At 39.5% G+C, this 20,604-nt stretch overlaps 1 protein-coding gene across 10 annotated transcripts in view; it reads left to right on the forward strand.

Moving 5' to 3' along the window:
- The window catches only part of FAM13A (family with sequence similarity 13 member A), a 337,328-nt gene that overhangs the window by 15,387 nt on the left and 301,337 nt on the right, over window positions 1–20,604 (forward strand). For 5 of the 10 annotated variants that reach the window (XM_069593710.1, XM_069593711.1, XM_069593712.1 and 2 more), the window contains exon 1: window positions 9,426–9,657. The exons of 4 other annotated variants lie outside the window; for them this stretch is intronic. In XM_069593710.1, coding sequence (XP_069449811.1) covers window positions 9,631–9,657 — 27 coding nt within the window. In that variant the 5' untranslated portion in view covers window positions 9,426–9,630. Of the gene's footprint in view, window positions 1–9,385; window positions 9,658–20,604 lie in introns of those variants that run through there. One more of the 10 variants, XM_069593715.1, reaches the window with a different exon arrangement.

A 20,604-nucleotide genomic window follows, 5' to 3' on the forward strand; every position in this document is an offset into this window, starting at 1 on the left:
GGCTGTGGCCTCTTCCTCTCTCTGCAAGCCAGTACCTTCAAATCTGAGTACAGTTCCTCCAGCTCTGACCCTCCTGTCTTCTTATAACTCATGTTATTAGAGGTGTCCCAGTGGCAAAGAATCTGCCCACGATGCGGGAGACCCAGGTTCAATCCCTGGGTGGGGATCCTCTGGAGAAGGACATGGCAACCCACTCCATTATTCGGGCCTGGAGAATTCCACAGACAGAGGAGCCTGGTGGGCTACAGTCCATGGGGTTGCAAAGAGTTGGACATGACTGAGTGACTAACACTACCACTACCACCTTGCGATTAGGTGATGCAGGATAATCTTCCCCATCTCAAGATCCTTAATTTAATTACATCTGCAAAATCCTTTGCCATGCAAGGTTACATATTCACAGTGGGTATTAGGATGTGAACATGTTTGGGTGGTTATTATCCAGCCTACCATGATCACTAGACTAAGGTATATGATAGCAATAGCAATTTAAAAAAGAAAAATGGCAATTGAAAAAAAAGTAAATGGCAATCCACTCCAGTATTCTTGCCTGGAGAATTCCATGGACAGAGGAGACTGGCAGGCTACAGTCTGTGGGGTCACAAAAAGTTGGAAACGACTGAGAATTTAATTTTGAAAAACCTTGAAGTTGTATTAAGGAGTTTGGCATTTCATCTATAGGCCTGCATTTTTTATTCTTATAAAAGTTAAAAGTATTGGATGCTCACTTCACTGTGTACACACTCAGAATCCAAATACAATTAGATGGATGAACACAGAACCCTTGAACCCCATCTGTGAAGCCCTTAGACCTAAAAAGAAGCAGGAGAGTAATGCAGTAAAACCTGTTTCAGAAGTATAGGGATGTAATTGTACCAGAGAGATACTGATGAGATCCACTTTTAAAATATTTAAATTTTTTAAATGGTTGTGGGAACAGAGGAAATTGATTTGAAAAACTTTTAAGAGGTAGAATAAATAGGCTGTGGAGATTTTCTAGGGAGGGATTAAAAAAAGCCAGAGGAGGCTGAAGCAACCTTTGAGAGGTTTATGAAAATGATCCTACTGTGCATTTCCTACTGAAATTTTTTCCTACTTCTTGCTGACTTCTGGAGTCTACCTGAAATCTAATGCAACTTTCTGTTCAAACATGTTGTTTGCCAGGTAATTAATATCTCCTTTTAGTAGGGTCACTGTATAACAAATAGTTCCAACTAGGACAATGATTTTTAGAACCATTTTTAAAATATTAAGTCAAACTTACTTTAAAACACCAAGCTAAAATTTGTTATTTCTTTATAGCTTCCGAGGCCAAAGGTATAATTTGCTTCACTAATACAGTTACTTAAACCAAAGGTGAGAAAGAATTCAAAATTACTTTTGAAGAGAGACAGAAAGCCTCAAGTTTCTTGTGGTTCTGGATTTATACAGCAAATTTGAAGACTGAATCAACAATGGCAGTGACTCACATTATTTTCAGTGCATGGGGATGATGAAAGAAAATTCAGCACATGAGAGGGAGATAAGAAAACCCCCTTCATGGACAGACAGTTTTTTCTTACTGCTACTTAAGGTTGTAGTCCAGAAAGTCCCCCGGTAGATGGAGTGTGCTGGGGTGGTCAACAAAGCCCTCCTTAATTCCCATTTCATGAATTGGCCCATGGACTTTGCCCTGGTGTTAGTGCAGATGGAAGTGAAAAGATCTTTTCCAGTGCAAGACAGACTTTGGTGAGTCTGGGTTCTTAGGACCCTCGGGAAGAGGATCCTTCTGATACCCTGGCAATAGGCTTTGCTGGTACCTCCCTTAGCCTCAGCTTTCCCAGAGCACTTTTGAGAGTAAAAGAGGATCCGATTAATAATTACATTAAGTCAGCAAACATAAATTGAAACTCTCCCAGGCAAACTGGAGTACCCATGTTATTAGGCACTGCTCCAGTGTCCTGGAAAACAAAACTTTTAAATCATTTTTCATACCTCTCTTGACTAGGATGATATGTTTTTTGCCTCTTAAGTTAATTATCCATGGTGGCTCAGAGGTTAAAGCATCTGCCCACAGTGTGGAAGACTTGGGTTCGATCCCTGGGTCGGGAAGATTCCCTGGAGAAGGAGATGGCAACCCACTCCAGTATTCTTGCCTGGAGAATCCCATGGACGGAGGAGCCTGGTGGGCTACAGTCCACAGGGTCGCAAAGAGTCGGACATGACTGACTTCACTCACTTCACTTAATTATCCATCTTAAGAGTTCTTTCTACAAAATTCATGTGACTTATCCTTCACTACATGAATTCAAGACCTGTTCATCTCAGCTGGATTATCACTAACAGAGTCCATTTATCTGTAAGGAGTCTCCTTCCTATCCTAGCACCTTCTCATCAGATGTGCAGGTGAACATGACACAAGGTAAATAGCTGCCCTGGTGGCTCCGATAGTAAAGAATCCACCTGCAGGAGACCTGGGTTTGATCCCTGGGTTGGGAAGATCCCCTGGAGGATGGCCTGGCAACCCACTCCGGTATTCTTGCCTGGAGAATCCCCATGGACAGAGGAGCCTGTGGGCTACAGTCCATAGGGTCACAAAGAGTCTGCATGACACAAGTTTACTCAAGCTATTCATTCTACTTAAGTACTTAGAGTAGTTTCTCATCGTTTATGAGGTCAAGCCAATGTTTATTTGCTTTTCCGGTTAGTGTCAGTTCCCCTGCTCATCACACAGACCCACGCTAGATGCTGTCTCTTTCCCCTTCATCCTAGTTAGTGACCTGTGTTTAAGTCAGCTCAACACCTGCCTTCTTGATGGTCTAGCTCCAATCACTTTCATCCAACTCATCTTTTTCTGTCTTCCAATTTTAGACTTTTCTCAAAGACTAAGTGCTCACATTTCAAATTTGATTATACAGTTTAATGTATTATATTTGGTAATTGAAAGATTAAGACTCAGGTGCCTTCAGGAGCCATGAAATAGTTGTAAACTGAAGCTGGCAGAATGACGGACAGTAGGTATTGAGTGCCTGGATAATCCTATGGGTAGAGAAGCCTGGCAAACTACAGTCTGTGGGGTCGCAAAGAGTTAGACACAACTGAGCAACTGAGCACGCACACACATGCTGATTGCTAGCAATAGTAATGTTCACCCATGCACAGGTCCATGGCCTTTCAAATCACTGTGGAAGTGATACAAAATGGTCAAACAGAATACCTTCACAAATTGTGCAATTGATGTCCTAAATATTTTTACATATACTTCATAGTTCAAGTAATACACCATTTCCTGTACATCTCTTTAGCCATAATTCCTAGAATATTAATAATAATTGTGCATTGTATATACATGCTTGTGAAATTGAAAAGTTAAATTATGGCTTTAACAAATTTATTGGGAAAGTAAAACTTTTCCAAAAAATTGAGTATTAAATAAAGAAGCTATGAGGATATATTGTACAACACAGGGAATATAGCCAATATTTCATAGTAGCTATAAATGGAGTACAACCTTTAGAGTTGTGAATCATTTTGTTGTACACTTGAAACATATAATGTCATAAATCATCTATACCTCAATTTTTTAAAAAATGTGACTTGTTTCCCAGGTCTGAGGCTTGGAAGATTACCATAGATATTTAGTGCTTCCTGTTCCCAAATCAGCCCTCCTGTCAACTTCGTAGGTGGCTAGGCCCTGACTTTCTCCTGCTATGTCTATTGGTGTGGTGGATCCGCTTTGGCTTCCAGGCAAGAAGGAAATTATGTCAAGCAGTCTAGCCTCAGCCAAGAGGCATGCTGAGAGTTGAAGCAGAGCTATAAATAGGACTAGAAGAAGGGGCAGTAGGAAGCTAGTGAGGAAGTAATAGAAATACAGGTCAAACAATGCAGCTTAAAGAATGACCCACAGATTCGGGGTTTCTAAACTTTGGGTTGCGTCCAAGAGTAATGAGATCAATACTCAAAACCTGAAAAGACAGCTGAATTTTTTACTGTTGTAGTAAGGGAAAGCTATGCTGGTCAGGCAGTCTTGGGAGCAGAGCAGACTGCTATCTTACTTAAGAAGTGTGGAATTAGAATTGGTGCAGTTTGGGGGGGGGGGGTGTTGGCATCATCCGAAGGAGAGTGGTTATTCCAATCAGGTGTTTATTGATTGGTTGGCACTCAGAGGCATGTTTATTAGAACTTTCTTCGTTGGCCAGAAGTGATGGGTTGGCTTAAAAAACCAATCGGTTTACTGAAGCAGGTTACCAGTTGCTGCTGCTGCTGCTAAGTCGCTTCAGTCGTGTCCGACTCTGTGCGACCCCATAGACGGCAGCCCACCAGGCTCCCCCGTCCCTGGGATTCTCCAGGCAAAAACACTGGAGTGGGTTACCATTTCCTTCTCCAATGCGTGAAAGTGAAAAGTGAAAGGGAAGCCGCTCAGTCATGTCCGACTGTTAGCAACCCCATGGACTGCAGCCTACCAGGCTCCTCCATCCATGGGATTTTCCAGGCAAGAGTACTGGAGTGGGGTGCCAGTGCCTTCTCTGGGTTACCAGTTGAACAGGTTTAAATTGGTTGTTTTGGTTATTGGTTTCCCTGGCTACAAAGTAATCAATCTTTTCCTAGGACCGTGGTAATTTTTTTCTCCTGAAGTGGAATGAAAATGCATCTAAATTCAGAACAGAGAGGAGATCATCAGCTTTAAACTGGTCCTGTTTCAGGGAAACCTTTCAGAAAAATACATAGGAGAAAGTCCAAGGTCTGATCCCACATAATGTAGCTGTTGTCACAACGCAGATTAACTCACCCAGTAAAGACTGCATTCCTGCGGTTTTGTAAGGAACCAGAGTCCATAGACTGGTCTTTCAGTAGGTATATGAGGACTGTAATGCCCAGTAATGAACAAGGGTCAATGAACTTTATAAAGGGTCAGATGTAAATATTTTAGGCTTTTGGGTCATGTGTTCTGTGTTCAGCTACTCAGTTCTGCCGTGGTACTGCTACTGCCTGAGTATCCATATGCATATGTAAACAGATGCGTGTGGCTAGATTTGGTCTAGAGCAGCTGCATTTGGCAGGGCTTTCCTGGTGGCTCAGTGGTAAAGAATCCACCTGCCAGTGCAGGAAACTCAGGAGACACAGGTTCAATCACCGGAAGAAGGAAACGGCAACCCACTCCAGTATTCTTGCCTGGGAAATCCCAAGGATAGGAGCTGGGCAGGCTACAGTCCTTGGGCTCACAAAAGAGTTGGACACAGTTTAGCAACTAAACAATGACAACAACAAAGCTGTATTTGGCACTCAGGCTAGTTTGCTGACCCTGATATAGTATAAGTGCATCCACTCTGAGGGATCCAAACACCAAAATATCTGAACCCTTCTGTCTGACAGAGAGTATTTAAAGACGAAATAGTTGCTGACTGGCTGACTTCTGATATCCTGTCTAGCTGAATGTCATTGATTCTGGGCCAGGTTGGGAGTCTCATTGAGAAATAGCCAGGATAGGGCAGGAGCTGGAGTAACGACTCCAGCTTGGAGTCTTTTTGGACCCCAAAAAAGTCTCCACTGTCCCACTTCTAATGGGCCACCAGTGCTTCATGCTACAGTTGCCAGCTACCACCACAAGCGCCCCTGATATTTGCTGGTCTCTGCTACATGGCTAATGGTACTGTGTCTACAGGCTACTGCTCTTCTTCTGGCATCTGTTATAGCTACTCCCAGTAAAGAGATTGTGCCCTTTGATATCCATTAGCTCTGCCATCTGACATTAGAGGGATTGGCTTCAAAGCATTTTTTTTACATGTTTTGGAGGCTGGAGGATGAGACCTGGTCCTTTTAACTTCCTCCATGAATCTTCCTGGGTCAAAGGGTGATTTAAATGACAGTGTCCAAAGGGCCTGACCATCCATTGTGAAATAACCTTGACATCTTTCTCCAGAGTGCCCAGGGATCTTCCTGCAAATAGGACATCTTTTGTCCTGGCCATGCTTTCTCAGCATTTTTGGAAGTCATCATAGAGATAGCCCACCAGAGCAGACTCTTCAGTAAAGCACTTTAAAAAATCCCTCTATCCTTTCTAGGGAGAATCAGTAATTCATATAAGCAAATCTCTTGACTGTGGCTTGTGTATCTTAAGTTCTTTTTAAATCGATAATCAGGAATATACATATATAACAGCTCGGAGAGCTTTCTGGAGTTAATTGAACTCTACTATTGCTTTCATTCATTTGAGGGTCAGGAAAATAGTAATATTTCAGGCTATGATAACAGACATATTCCACGAAGAAACAAACTTAGTAGTCAAGAGAGTCTTCTGGTGCTTTTTGTTAAATGGCCTATTCAGGGTTTCTTTTAACAAATGATATCTAGTCACCACAGGAAAATAAGGATAAAAATTTGTTATCACAGTGCCAATTTTGCTTTATAATGGTATTTAAGAAGTTATGGAAATTAGGAGTAAATTTTTTTCCCTCCTTACATCGTCCTTCTATAGTATTATCCAAAAATAGGAAAAAGATAAACATATACCTATTAGAAACAATAACAGGAAGTATAATTTTTGATCTGATATTGCAGAATGCTTTTGAAATTCATCATTAAAAATTGGAAGAAGAGCAATAATTTTGAAAGAGATGGAGAATGAAAAAAGGCTATTTTTGTTTGCTGTTTAAATCAATTATAAAGTTAAGTTATTCAAATATTATAAAAGTGATATAGAACTAGGATAAAAAACTAGATAGAATATACTAGCCTGAAAAATACACCCTAGTATGTACATGTATATGTGTGTGTGTTTATGAATTTAATATATAGTATACATAGTATCACAAGTGGGAAATGAAAAATTTGCGCAACAAATGGGACTGAGTCCTTTTATTGAGTATATGAGTTAGGCTAAAGACAAACTTGTTTTATATACATACGTATATATTCACATATAGGATTTTCAAATATAGTATCTTACCGGGAGTCTTATTTCATCCCCACTTAAATTTTATTTGGTCTAATCTTATAAGAATGCTGTACTCCTCAAGGTCATTCAGACCCTAGGTCATTCCTAGGGTGTGTTCCATCAAGTTACTCTGTCATCTTCTGGGACATTGTCCGTCTTCTCCACGGTCGAAGCTAGGTTTCTGGTGCATCCTCATTCCAGCTTGTGATGAAGGGGAGGGGATTTGTGATGAAAGGGAGGGAGAGTAAATGTGAAGCAAGGGATTTCCTATTAAGCACAGGACACAGAAGGTGCACATATTCTATTCGTGCACATTCTGTTGATGCAGATCTGATCACTTGGCCCTGTCTACCTGTGTGAATGGTTAGGAAATGTAGTCTCCAGCTGGGTCGCTGTGGGCTCAGCCACAACTCAGGAGAAGAAAGATCGCCAATATTATCAGGAAGAGAGATTATATATTGGAGAGAGTTAACAATCTGGACCATAGTAGTTATATGAAAATAAAACATCAATTTAGATCCTCGTCTTTTACCATACTTTGAAATAATTCCAAGTAGATATATATAGTCAAACCATATGATAAGCATCCAAAATTGTTAGCATAGCATAGAACCGGGCAAATGGTAATAAAAATAAGTGCTTTTTATGGATTATATCATTGATCTTTACAATGATCCTATAAAAGAGACTACAATGGAAAAGGCTCCATTTGGTAAACAAAAAAGATCAAAGAGTTCACAGAATAAGAAGTACAAATGACTAACAAGGATTTTTCATATCTTTAATGTTATGATAGAAATGTAAGTTTGAAAATGAGAAATCATTTTCACTAAATTAGGAAATACTTCACAAAATATTCAGACCTTGGATAGGGTAAGTGGAAGAATATAAACTGCCAGAGCCAGTGTGTGTCAGGAGCCTTGATACTTGTACATATTCTCTGTGATCCAGAAACTTCATTTTCAGGAGTCTTTACCAGAAAGAAAAAAATCAGACTGAGAACAAAGCATTATTTAAAATCATACGCACATAAAATTGGAAACCATATAAATGTCAAAAAACATTTTAGGGAAAGTGACTGAATGGTTATATGTACAGAATGTAGTATTATGCATGATTAAAATAGTTTATAGCGCTAACAATATGGGATCTGATGAGATGTTAAGTAAAAATATTAGGATTTAAAATGATCACGAATTGTATTTAAGTTACATTTTTTAAGAAGCATAGAAAAGATCCTGGAAGTAAATGTTAAATGTTTCTGGGTGTCCTCTGTTATTCTTTTGCTACATCTTGGCTTCTTTATTAGCATTTATTAATTTATTAATAAATTTATTAATCATTTATTAATCAAAAGGTTTCTTTACTTACTCCTCCCTCCCACTGTTGGATGACCTAGGAGAAAAGGTACATACATTGTCGGTAAGGTATATAGCGCCTGGCCCACTGTAGGTAATGCATATTGATTGGGTAACATTGGATGATGGGCCTTGAGATGACCTAATTTTTTTATTTTTCACCATGGACCAGCAATATTTATATAATCAGAAAAGAAGACAAATTTTGTGTTAGAAGTTTATGTTACGATTTTCTTTAGTAATCAGCCTAGTTTTCTAATGGTTGAGCAGGAAGCAGAGTGATTAAAATCTAGATAAATGTAGAAGTGAAAAAAAAATGTATTCTGTGCAATAGAGAGGATTCCGTCCATTGTCCCACTGCCATTCCCTTGTATGGCCTTGGGACTGTGTTGCTCTGCCTTGTGAAAGTAGAATCTGTGCAGGGTTACATGGGCACCTATGGAAATAAAACATAGTTGGTCAAGTCTTATGGATTGCTTAATATGATTTGCTATCTTGGCTCCTCTGCAGGTACTCTTGGTTGGCTGCTGTTAAACAATACTATATTTGGAGAAAAGAATTGTAATGGGATCTGATTTCATTTTTCCCTTTTCCTCCCACCTCCTCCCCTTAAGAGTAAATATTAATATGTTTTGTAGTTGGGAGCAATTAAAGTCTTTTAAAGTTGGGTCAGGTGAAACTTCCCATGTAATATTTGTTACCATTCTCTTAAATGTGACAGTTTAAAAGATTTGACAGAAAAGCAGTAATTAAAAAAAAAAAATTAGAAGCAGTATGTAACAGTTAAATAGAGCGTTCTCATTTGGAACACTGCTGACAGAATAAAGGTGGAAGGAAGAAAATTTTGATAAACTGATTCTGCCTTAGAAAAGTGAGGAATATGCCTTCAGATTTAATCCTGAGTGTAAATAGGTGAATTTTTCTTAGAGATGAGTATCGATGGAAGCAAATGCGCCTTTGCTTTTCGCACTTAGTTAAATCTGTTAATGAATGAACACCACCTGTTAAGGTAATTGGTATTTTCTGAACCGAAGAAGCCTGTGTGTGGCATCTAACAAGTCAGGTTTAAGAAAAAGATGTCAGCGACTTAAGACCCAGGTCACGTGACTCCGTCAGTCACCAGTCCTAGAAGCTGTGGGTCAGATTTCAACTCCAGGCAGTCCTCCCAGCCACGTGGGTTTAGCCAAATCAGAAGCAAACCCACACTTCCGAAAATGTTAGGAGCTGCCCTGGGCTCTCCGTGGGGCCTCTGGACCTGGAGCCGTGTTTTACATCAGAGCATATTGACCAAATGGAATTTTAGTGTTTTGCTGCAGTTTTGATCGTTTCATCCAGTCTTCGTCAGACCTGCCAGGCGAGATGGGGGCTGGAGCTCTCGCCATCTGTGTGAGTACAGGCCGCCTCTCTCGGTGGACGCTGCCAGGGCCCAGGAGAGGCCTCTGCCCTCCTGGTTTGGAGGAGATGTCTGTGTGACTTTGTTTTTCCTTCTTAGGAGGTGTGGGGAGATTTGTTAAGTTAAATTCCTAACTATTCACATGGACATTCAGCAGTATTCGGGGTCGTATTCCATATTATCGTCCAGTTTCCTTTTCCACATGAAGGAAGATGTGTGCTGAGTTTACTCAGTTAAGTGAACTTACATACTGTATGTAAATCACTCTCCAGTGTTTTAGACTTTCTTGTTCTGAGTTAGGTATGAGTTAAATTGTAGTTATTGGAAATGTCTTGTACCTAGATTGAGAGCAAATTAAAAGAATTAAAATAACCATCAATTTCTTTGCTTCCAGGAATGTATGTAACAAATTTTTATTTCCCATTTTCGTTTTCATTTAGTAATTCTAGAAGTTTTGTTTTAGCATGGTTGCTAAAAGTGATGGTGAAAGAGCTAAGTTGATAAACATGTTTAAATCCTTAACCAACCGTACAAACTTCTGGTTATAATACAGTAGCAGTAATAAATAAAATCCACAGAGAAAGGTGTATATCTCTAGGGCTGAAATTCATGAATTTTCAAAAAAAGCAATTCTCTTGGTGCTTACATGTAACCTTTTGCAGTAAACCAGTATATCTACAATTACATAAATTATAGAGTGCTGTAATTACATATTTTTAAATAATACACAGAAAACACATCTGTCTCAAATTGGCACTGTATTCCAAGGGGCATTTTATTTGTCCTGGAGGTTTACTAAATGAGAAATATCTTACTCTGTATTATCATCTTTAACTGCTCTCTAGTGTTTCATCACATTTTGATCAGATCCTGTGAAGTGTCAGAATGAACTGTGTTTTTGTTGGAGTTCTGGTGGCATCCTAAAATATCTAGAAACGTCTGGGAAATTTTTGACACGTAGGCCCAGAATGGCCACCAGATGGTGCACTAGCCCCACAGATTGAATTTTCTTAGTAAAACTGTAGGATAACTCCCTGGTTTTCAGCTCAGAACTTCTCAGCATCCTGTGTTCCTGTCTTCCTAACTCTTTTCCTTTCACCCCGATGCTTGGATGCCTGTAGCATCTAGGTGTGCAGCTGGTAGTCTTTTTATCACTCCAAAGAGTTTCCTTCAAGATTCCTATTTTTCTTTGTGGACAATACAGAGCTTATATTTGACCACACAGGTATGCATTTTTCCAGCTTTATGAAAGAAAGACTTTAGAGCTGGAAATGTGGAAAGCAGCAGATTGACCTATTAGTCCTGACCTTTGCAGACATCTGATTGATTGGACCTTTGCTACTTGCTCTTAGTCTGCATATATTGGTCTCTACCTTGACTAAAATGCAGAGTAACCCATGTATGAAGTTCCATATTTTTCCTTAATTTATATCCAATATATACAAAATTTCATTTAAGGTTGATATAGAAATCATACAATTTAAGAGATTATTTGCTCCCAGGAGAAATAATTCTTAATCATTCCTGCTCTTTAACTTTAGCTTGGTCTTTGATTGTGCTGTGTCCCAATTTGACTGCAGGAGGAAGCACATGTTTAGGAATCGAAGCATAATATTTCTGGAAATACGGCTGTTGAAGATCAAAACACTTTATGTTTCTGACAGAAAAGTGAGAACTTCAAGTAAACATAAATGAAGGCATGTGGGCTCATAAACTTAATAGTTTGGAACTTTGCTGCTTAGACATATGTGTAGTAACTGCTCAGTATCCTGTTACTGAAGATAGTTGTTCTTCAGACAAAATTATTGAGTACCAAATGTTTGTAAAGTGTGTGTATGGGTGTGTGTGCATGAATCCTTGAAGTGGGAAGAGAGGTTTAAAGATTTTAAATTCCTGGTCCCTTTGACTTTCCCGTCCTCATTTCCTTTTGATATCTTCTGTTTCCCAAATTGCCAGTGCTGCTAGTAAAACTGTAATGGACTCACAAACTTACTTAAATTACATAGAAGAGGTTGATTCTTTGCTGGGACATACTTACTTTTCCTCAGTAATCACCCCCAGGCAGAACAGGAAACTTATACTTGCCAACTGGCATTATCTTTGTTTCTCCTAGTTTTTGATACACTTTTGGATGATGACTCGGGCCTTCTCAGGTGAATCCTGAGTCTTTCAGACTCCCTGCCCTTCCAGTTCTTCTGTCCAAGGTGCCATGTGGTCATTTTGAGGTTAGGTGAGCTGAGACTAGGGAGTGGATGTTCCAATGGGTGAATAAAGGAGGGACCTTGAGTGCCTATGTGTAGGTTCTTATACTCTTGACTGTTCTGCTGTGTGAGTGAGTTTAGGGACCGAGTCAGTGACTGGTGAATTTGGGGCTCAGTTCTCTTGGTATTGTCAGGCCCCAGCTATCATTCTGTCCTGACTTAGCCCCAACTCTTGGTGGTGCTGGCTACAATTTGAGGGGTATCCCAGGCTTTATAGCCTTTGTCCCTAATGTGGGCACATCCACCCCTGTAGCTTCACCATCTGGTGCTATCAGCTACCTTATTATACACATTGCGCAGACAGGCCACAGTACAAAAAGGCTCGCAGACCAAATCAGGATACTCTTGTAGATTTATTGCACCAACCTAAGACACCACTCACAGAGAAGACAATGGCACCCCACTCCAGTATTCTTGCCTGGAAAATCCTATGGAGGGAGGAGCCTGGTGGGCTGCAGTCCATGGGGTCGCTAAGAGTCGGACACGACTGAGCGAGTTCACTTTCACTTTTCACTTTCATGCATTGGAGAAGGAAATGGCAGCCTACTCCAGTGTTCTTGCCTGGAGAATCCTAGGGACTGCAGAGCCTGGTGGGCTGCCTGCCGTCTACGGAGTCGCACAGAGTCGGGCACAACTGAAGTGACTTAGCAGCAACAGCAAGATACCACACACAGAGAAGGCGATGGCACCCCACTCCAGCATTCTTGCCTGGAAAATCCCATGGAGGGAGGAGCCTGGTAGGCTGCAGTCCATGGGGTTGTGAAGAGTCAGACAGGACTGAGCAACTTCCCTTTCACTTTTCACTTTCATTCATTGGAGAAGGAAATGGCAACCCACTCCAGTGTTCTTGCCTGGAGAATCCCAAGGATGGGGGAGCCTGGTGGGCTGCCACCTATGGGGTCGCACAGAGTCGGACACGACTGAGCAAGCAGCAGCAGCAAGACACCGCACAAAGTAAGGGGGAAAAGATGAGATAGGTTTACCTACTTGGAAAGGGTTTAAATGGGACAAAAAGACCACCCTCCCCATGTTACATAATGTTCATCTTTCCTGTCTTTCTTGCCTTCTTGGCCATATCAACCTTCTTTGATCGTGTTACATTTTTGAAGACCAGTATTGAGTGTGAGCTGGCTCAGCAGATGGAGTGTATCTGGAGCCAGCACAACTTGCTCTGTCGTCAGGGGCAAGTGTGCCTAGGTATAAGTGTAACTTACCAAGACACCACTGCACAGCTATGAATTTTTATGTGCATATCTCAGGCAGAAAGCACATGGGGCCAGAATGGGTAAAATCAATGGGCGACTTAGTAAAGACATAAATATTTGGTGTCTCATAAATGTCAGGTGCTTAACTTGGTTCTTTCATCTCTTTTTAATCATCTTCATCTTTTTCTTTGTAGAATATGTCTACCAAGCTAGCCTATGTCCTTATGTACTGTCAATACTTAGTTCTATCTGTTCTCCTTACAGTTTCTCTTGTTCTCAATTTAGCTGAACCAAATCTTCCTAAATAATACAGCAAACAAATATTATGTAAGAGCAGAGTTTCAAGACCATCAGAGATATCCTCTTGGTAGTTTCTAGTTTGATTATTTGGTACCAATTTCCTCCCATGCAGACTACATTTAGGTTTTTTAAATGCCATAATGAATTTAATTTTTTTAAGCTTTATTTGAGATTTTTGAAAAGCATGGGCTTTGTTTGGAGCCTGGCATACCTGAGTTTAAATATTGGTTATGTTACTATACTCTGATCTCAGACATTATTGAGCAGTATGCTACCTTGATAGTAGATTTTGGGGACTATTTGACCATCTGTTTAACTTCTTAGCATAATTTCTGTCATCTAGTAGGCAACCCTGGTGGCTCAGATGGTAAAGAATCTGCCTGCAATCCGGGAGACCTGCGTTTGGTCCCTGGGTTGGGAAAATCCCCTGGAGGTGGGCATAGCAACCCATTCCAATATTCTTGCCTGGAGAATCCTCACAAGCAGAGGAACCTGGTGGGCTACAGTCCAGGGGGTCTCAAAGAGCTGGACACAACTGAGCAACTAAGCACAGCACAACAGCACAGTAGGTAGCCGTTTGGACAGAAGGGATCATGTCTTATTTGCATTACTTGCTTTTTGCTCAGGACTGGGCAGTAGTAGTTGTTCAGTAAACATTTGCACAGATAGGTCAGTCATGGCCTAGGTTTTGCAGTTCCCTGGGTATATTTTATTTTTGAAGATCTTCCAGAATCTGAGAGTGTATCTGCAAAGGCATCTGTCTTCTTGGTGGTGTCTTTTTGTGTAAATGCAGTTTTCTATTAACAAAAATTAGCAGGACAATTATAAATGTTTTGTACTTTTAACTGTTTGAGTCTCCAATTGAATATCTCAGGAATTCTTACTGTGAAATTACATGTAGTGAAAAGATCTCACACATCCATTCCATCTCAGATGATGTTCAGTCTGGTCAATGCATAGCTTTCCCTCAGGTGGGCATGTAATCTGCTTTGATCAAGGTAACTAGCACTGCATGTTCCAGTAGATAAACCTTGAAATCTCAGTAGCTTGAGGCATGAAAATTAAACTACTCAGAGTCTCATACAAGTTATCAGAACCTCTCTCCCATCTGGTGGCTCTGGTATGTAGGCTTCCTCCATTCTGTGATCTATTAATTATCTTAGCATATTAGCATGTATCCCCTAAGTTATATCAGGGAAAGAAATGGAGGAGTCACACATGCATTTTATCTGTCTCACTCTGGAAGCGACTCATTACTCTTCTCATGATTCATGGCTTTGAACTAGTCACATGTTCCCACCTAAATGCAAAGATAGTTGGGACATGTGTAAACAAAAAGTCTCCCTGGCCATAACCTAAATTGCTCAAACCAAACAAAGAGAAGGACATATGGTCCATGATTAGGGTAGCAGTCTGAATGTAAACAATGAATTAAGTACACCAAGTGCTGCTGGCAGATGTGAAGAGAGGAGGCAGCCTAAAGATCTGCTTTTAGTTAATTGATCAGTAAATGGCAAGTACTGGTGACATTCACAAGCCATTGCATCTACCAAGTTAGGCTTCCATTCCTCTCAACGCCTTAGTAGTAGTTTAATGTGTTAGTAAATGTCATTATTATTTCAGCTAGTTCAAGCTGGAATTTCAGTTGCTTGCATCAGAAACAACTAATACACCTCATCATTTGGTGGCTTACTGTTCTGTGGTTTGGGGAAGCTCATCATGCATTGGAATGAGGCAAGATTTGAAAGGCTGGAGATATGGCTTTGAGTCTTGGCTCAGCCACTCCCTGGCTTGCCCAACATGACCCTGAGCAAGATGTTTAACTTCTCACTTTCCATCTGTCACAAGGGGGTATTAGTAGTTGAACCGGGTTGTTGTGAGAAACCAAACACTAATGTGAAAATACATTGTGAACAGCACAGCATCATAAAATATTATCTTTGTTACATGGCTATCTGCTTGCCTTAAGGTGGTTTCCTTAATACTATCATTATCTGTTTTAAACAATACAAAAGGAACTCTGTAATCTGAAGGGACTATTTATATTATTGGATTTAGATCAAATTTCAAACAGGATTAAACATTTAATTTTGTTTTTTTTTTTAAACAATAAACCAAGTACTGAAGAAAACTAGATTAATAGTCAAACAAAGATGTCTCTGTCTTCACATTTAAATTGTGTTGCAAGGAGAATTTTCATCTTTGCCCTTCAGAATCAGAAGTCAAAATAGGTCAATAGCAGAGTGATAGATAAATGTATCTACTCAGTGTGGATAAAGTCAGTAGTATCTAGGTTATTTCAGGGTTTTTTTTTTTTTTTTTTTGAAAAATGGTTGGCTGTGTGGATGGGTTTAATTTGTTAATACTTGTGCAGAAGATTTTGGGGAAATTTTAGTTACAGTGGTGGAAAGTGCAAACTAGCATGGAAGAATTAGGCCAGTTAAGTAGGGAAGACTATACTATAATGATAACTTTGAGTAACTCTGTTTCATATCTTAAAGCTGTTGTGTCCAGTAGTTTCTGAAATAGAGATCATAAGAAAGCATATTTGAGTTGTTCTCTGTAACGATGAATTGACAATAGTTGATGAAGCGGTAGTATGGCAAGTCATAGCAGAATTGTTTATGTGTCTTATAACTAAATATAAGTTTATTTATCATACAGGTAACAGGCAGTTTGGAGATTTTTGTTTAAGTTTATCATTCACAATGAGTGTTCTATGGAAAGAGTCTATATGACTTTATTTTATGACAATTCTGAAATATTACAGTTACTCCTTTAAGTTGGGGGAGTTTAGCATATCAGATATTAAAATAACAGGAATTAAAACAGTTTAATAATGACTAGCTACTTGAAGAAAGATAATTGCTGTATTTCTTCCTCTTTCAACTAGAGATGGATCAAAGATAGAAATGTCAAAGTAAAGTCATAAAAATACTAGAATAACACGTGTGAATTTAAAGATTAATTTTGGATCAAGGAATGTGTTTCAAAGGAAACCCAGCCCTGAAGAAAAAGATGGGTGAAGTTTTCTGCCAAATAACCAAAATGTCTGTGCAACACAAATAACATAAGTTAAATGCCAGAAGGAAACTGCTGCTGCTAAGTCACTTCAGTCATGTCTGACTCTGTGCGACCCTATAGACGGCAGCCCACCAGGCTCCCCCGTCCTTGGGATTCTCCAGGCAAGAACACTGGAGTGGGTTGCCATCTCCTTCTCCAGTGCATGAAAGTGAAAGGAAAGTCGCTCAGTCGTGTCCGACTCTTCGCGACCCCATGGACTGCAGCCTACCAGGCTCCTCCGCCCATGGGATTTTCCAGGCAAGAGTACTGGAGTGGGGTGCCATTGCCTTCTAGAACAGATATTTAAAACACACATGACTTAAACAAGATGAATTATTTTAATATTAAAAAATTCCTACGAATCAGTAGGAAAAAGAAAACCACCCAATTAAAATTAGGCAGAGCTTATGACTAGGAGGCTCACAAACAAGAAACATAAATGCAAATTCACAAAGAAAATTGCTCAATCTCATTCATAGTTAATTCATGAAATTTTTTAATACTCGTGGTTTATAAAATGGGAAACAGGCACTCTCATATGCTATGAATCAAGCTGTAAACCATGAAAACATTTTTGTAGGGCAATGTGGCAATACTTATTAAAATTTATGATTTATACAGTAAGTTAAAGGGAAATTTATTTTGCTTTCATATAATCTAGTAGCAGGAAGCTCCTCTTAACTCTTGGAGGTAGTATTAAAAAAATTACAGCTTCATAAGCCTGTCCATCTAGCAATTGTGCCTCTAAGAATTTATCTTATAGGTATCTGTACAATTATGTAGAAATGTTTGTGTGATTGCTTATTGCTGAAATACTTGTAATATCAAGAACTGTAAATAACCTAAACATCAGTAAATAAGATTGGTTAAGTCAGTTATAGTGTCTTTATAGTATAATATCAGCAAATATATGTGCTAATATGGAAAGGCCTCCAAAATAAGCAAAAGCAAGGTAAATATACAAATAGTATAGTTACATTAGCCTTTATATATGTGTGTGTGTATATACACACACCCCACATTTTGTTTATTCATCTTTTGATAAGCTTTTGAATGGTAATCTTTACTTTTTGACTGTTGTGAATAATGCTACTATGAACATTGGTCTACAGGTACCTGTTTTAGTTCCTGATTTTACGGTATATACTCGAAGTGTAATTGATGGATCATACAGTAATTCTATATTTAACTTTTGGAGGAACCTCTATTTGCCATAGTGCTATATCATTTTACATCGTCACCAGCAATGCATTAAGGGTTCCAATTTTTCTACATCCTATGCCAAAGCCTTTGACTGTGTGGATCACAATAAACTGTGGAAAATTCCAAAAGAGATGGGAATACCAAACCACCTGACCTGTCTCTTGAGAAACCTGTATGCAAGTCAGGAAGCAACAGTTAGAACTGGACATGGAACAGCAGACTGGTTCCAAATAGGAAAAGCAGTATGTCAAGGCTGTATACTGTCACCCTGCTTATTTAACCTATATGCAGAGTACATCATGAGAAACGCTGGGCTGGATGAAGCACAAGCTGGAATCAGGATTGCCAGAGAAATATCAAGAACCTCAGATATGCAGATGACACCACCCTTATGGCAGAAAATGAAGAACTAAAGAGCCTCTTGATGACAGTGAAAAAGGAGAGTGAAAAAGTTGGCTTAAAGCTCAACATTCAGAAAACGAAGATCATGGCATCTTGTCCCATCACTTCATGGCAAATAGATGGGGAAACAGTGGAAACAGTGACTGACTTTATTTTTCTAGGCTCCAAAATCACTGCAGATGATGATTTTAGCCATGAAATTAAAAGATGCTTACTTCTTGGAAGGAAAGTTATGACCAACCTAGACAGCATATTCAAAAGCAGAGACATTACTTTTCCAACAAGGTCCATCTAGTCAAGGCTATGGTTTTTCCAGTGGTCATGTATGGATGTGAGAGTTGGACTATAAAGAAAGCTGAGTGCCGAAGAATTGATGCTTTTGAACTGTGGTGTTGGAGAAGACACTTGAGAGTCCCTTGGATTGCAAGGAGATCCAACCAGTCCATTCTGAAGGAGATCAGCCCTGGGTGTTCATTGGAAGGACTAATGTTGAAGCTGAAACGCCAATACTTTAGCCACCTGATGTGAAGAACTGACTCCTTTGAAAAGACCCTGATGCTGGGAAAGATTGAGGACAGGAGGAGAAGGGGACAACAGAGGATGAGATGGTTGGATGGTATCACTGACTCAATGGACATGGGTTTGGATGGACTCCGGAAGTTGGCGATGGACAGGGAGGCCTGGCTTGCTGCAGTTCATGGGGTTGCACAGAGTTGGACACGACTGATTGACTGAACTGAACTGAACCCAGCTCTTTATTTTCTGATTTTTTTGATAGTAACTATCTTAATGGGGGGACTGCGTGGTGGTTCAGGCAGTTAAGGATCTGTCCACAGTGCAGGAGACCCAGATTTAATCCCTGGGTCAGGAGAGTCTCCTGGAGAAGAGAAAGGATGGCGTTGCAAAGACCCAACTGAGCGACTAACACTTTCACTTTCACTTTCCATCTTGATGGGTGTGAAGTGTATCTAATTGTGGTTCTGATTTGCATATGGTTAGTGAGTAGTGAAATCGAGCCTTTTTTGTGCTTATTAGCCACTTGTCTATCATTTTTGGAGAAGTGTTTATTCATTTTTGAAATGGGTTTTGTTATGTTGAGCTGTATATGTTCTTAAACATATTCTGGACATTAAACTTGTATCAGATATATGATTTGCTAATACTTTTTCCTGTTCTGTGGATTGTCTTTTCACTCTGCTGATAGTATCTTTAATGTACAAAAGTTTTTCATTTTAATGAAATACAGTTTCTTTGTCTTTGTTACATGTACTTTTTGGTATTCATATTAACTTTGGTTATTTTGTTAGGTTACAGCTATTACTTGTTTCTTGGCAACATTTTTCTAATGAGTTATTTCAAGAAAATGGCGATGTTCCTTTATTCTTTTAAAAATACTGTCAGTTTAGTTGCTATGTTCCTTTTTCCTTACTCACATTTCAATGAGATGGATTTTTGTACTTCAGTATGAAGAGGATCCTGTGGGGTGTAGTGATGAGAGGCCAAAGTAGCTTTTCAAGTTTTCAGCAGTGAGACTCCCTCCTGTATTGCTACCAAAGGACTGTTTTCTTGAATTGTGGGCCTTCTGTTTGCCCATTGCTCCGCCTTCTCTCAGAAGCTCACCTGGTCAGGAGAGCTCTACTGACTTTTCTTCATAAACTTGCTCTCCAAGGTCATGAACTGACTATTAGGCAGTGAATTTTCCTGGTGCTTCCTGATAACTGCCTCTTGGGATGCCTGTAGATATTTTCTGTACCTGTTTCCTCTATGCAGTTGAGCCCTGTTCAAGCTCCCAGAGTGTGCTCTATCTTTAAAGTGATACATATTTGTAGGAGATTTTAAAGAATGTCCAGTCCTGGGCTCCTACTGATCCTCCCCAGACTCCTCCTAGAGCTGGTGTGATGTCTGAGATGTTTCCCATCCCATCTTTGCCTTTAGCAGCAATAAGACACAAATTGGACTTTAGAGCTTCTCTGTCTTCTGTTGATTTACTTTCCTGCTTAATCTGCTTTGTATGTCTCTGAAAATATAGCTGTTTTGTTTCATAGTGTTTTCTTTAAAACAGTATTTATCTTTTTAAAAGTGTTAACCTAAAATAACCAATTAAAAATGATGAATCAAGTGTTCCTTTATTGCTTTGATTATATATAAACTTGCTGTGTAGTAGGGGTCTATATTGAGTAAACAGCTTAATTTGTAATCAGTTCAAAATGTGTGAGGTTAATTACATGTCTCATCCTTGAAAATATTGAGCTGTAATGCCATGATTGCCTATTTACACTGTCTGTTAATAGATGCAACATACTGTCTGTACTGAGTAAAAGACAGAATAAAGAACAGGACTGTTAGCAGAAAGAATGTTAATTTAGGTTTTAAACATATAGACAGGATTTCTAAGAAAACTTTGAATTTCTAATAAAAAATTTATAAATTTTGATACTAACGTGCAAAATGATTTTGTCTTTATCTTTCAAAAGTCATACCTGTATATTTTAAGAAATTGAGATAC

Source organism: Ovis canadensis, chromosome 6 (assembly GCF_042477335.2).
Source record: "Ovis canadensis isolate MfBH-ARS-UI-01 breed Bighorn chromosome 6, ARS-UI_OviCan_v2, whole genome shotgun sequence".
NCBI lineage: Eukaryota > Metazoa > Chordata > Mammalia > Artiodactyla > Bovidae > Ovis > Ovis canadensis.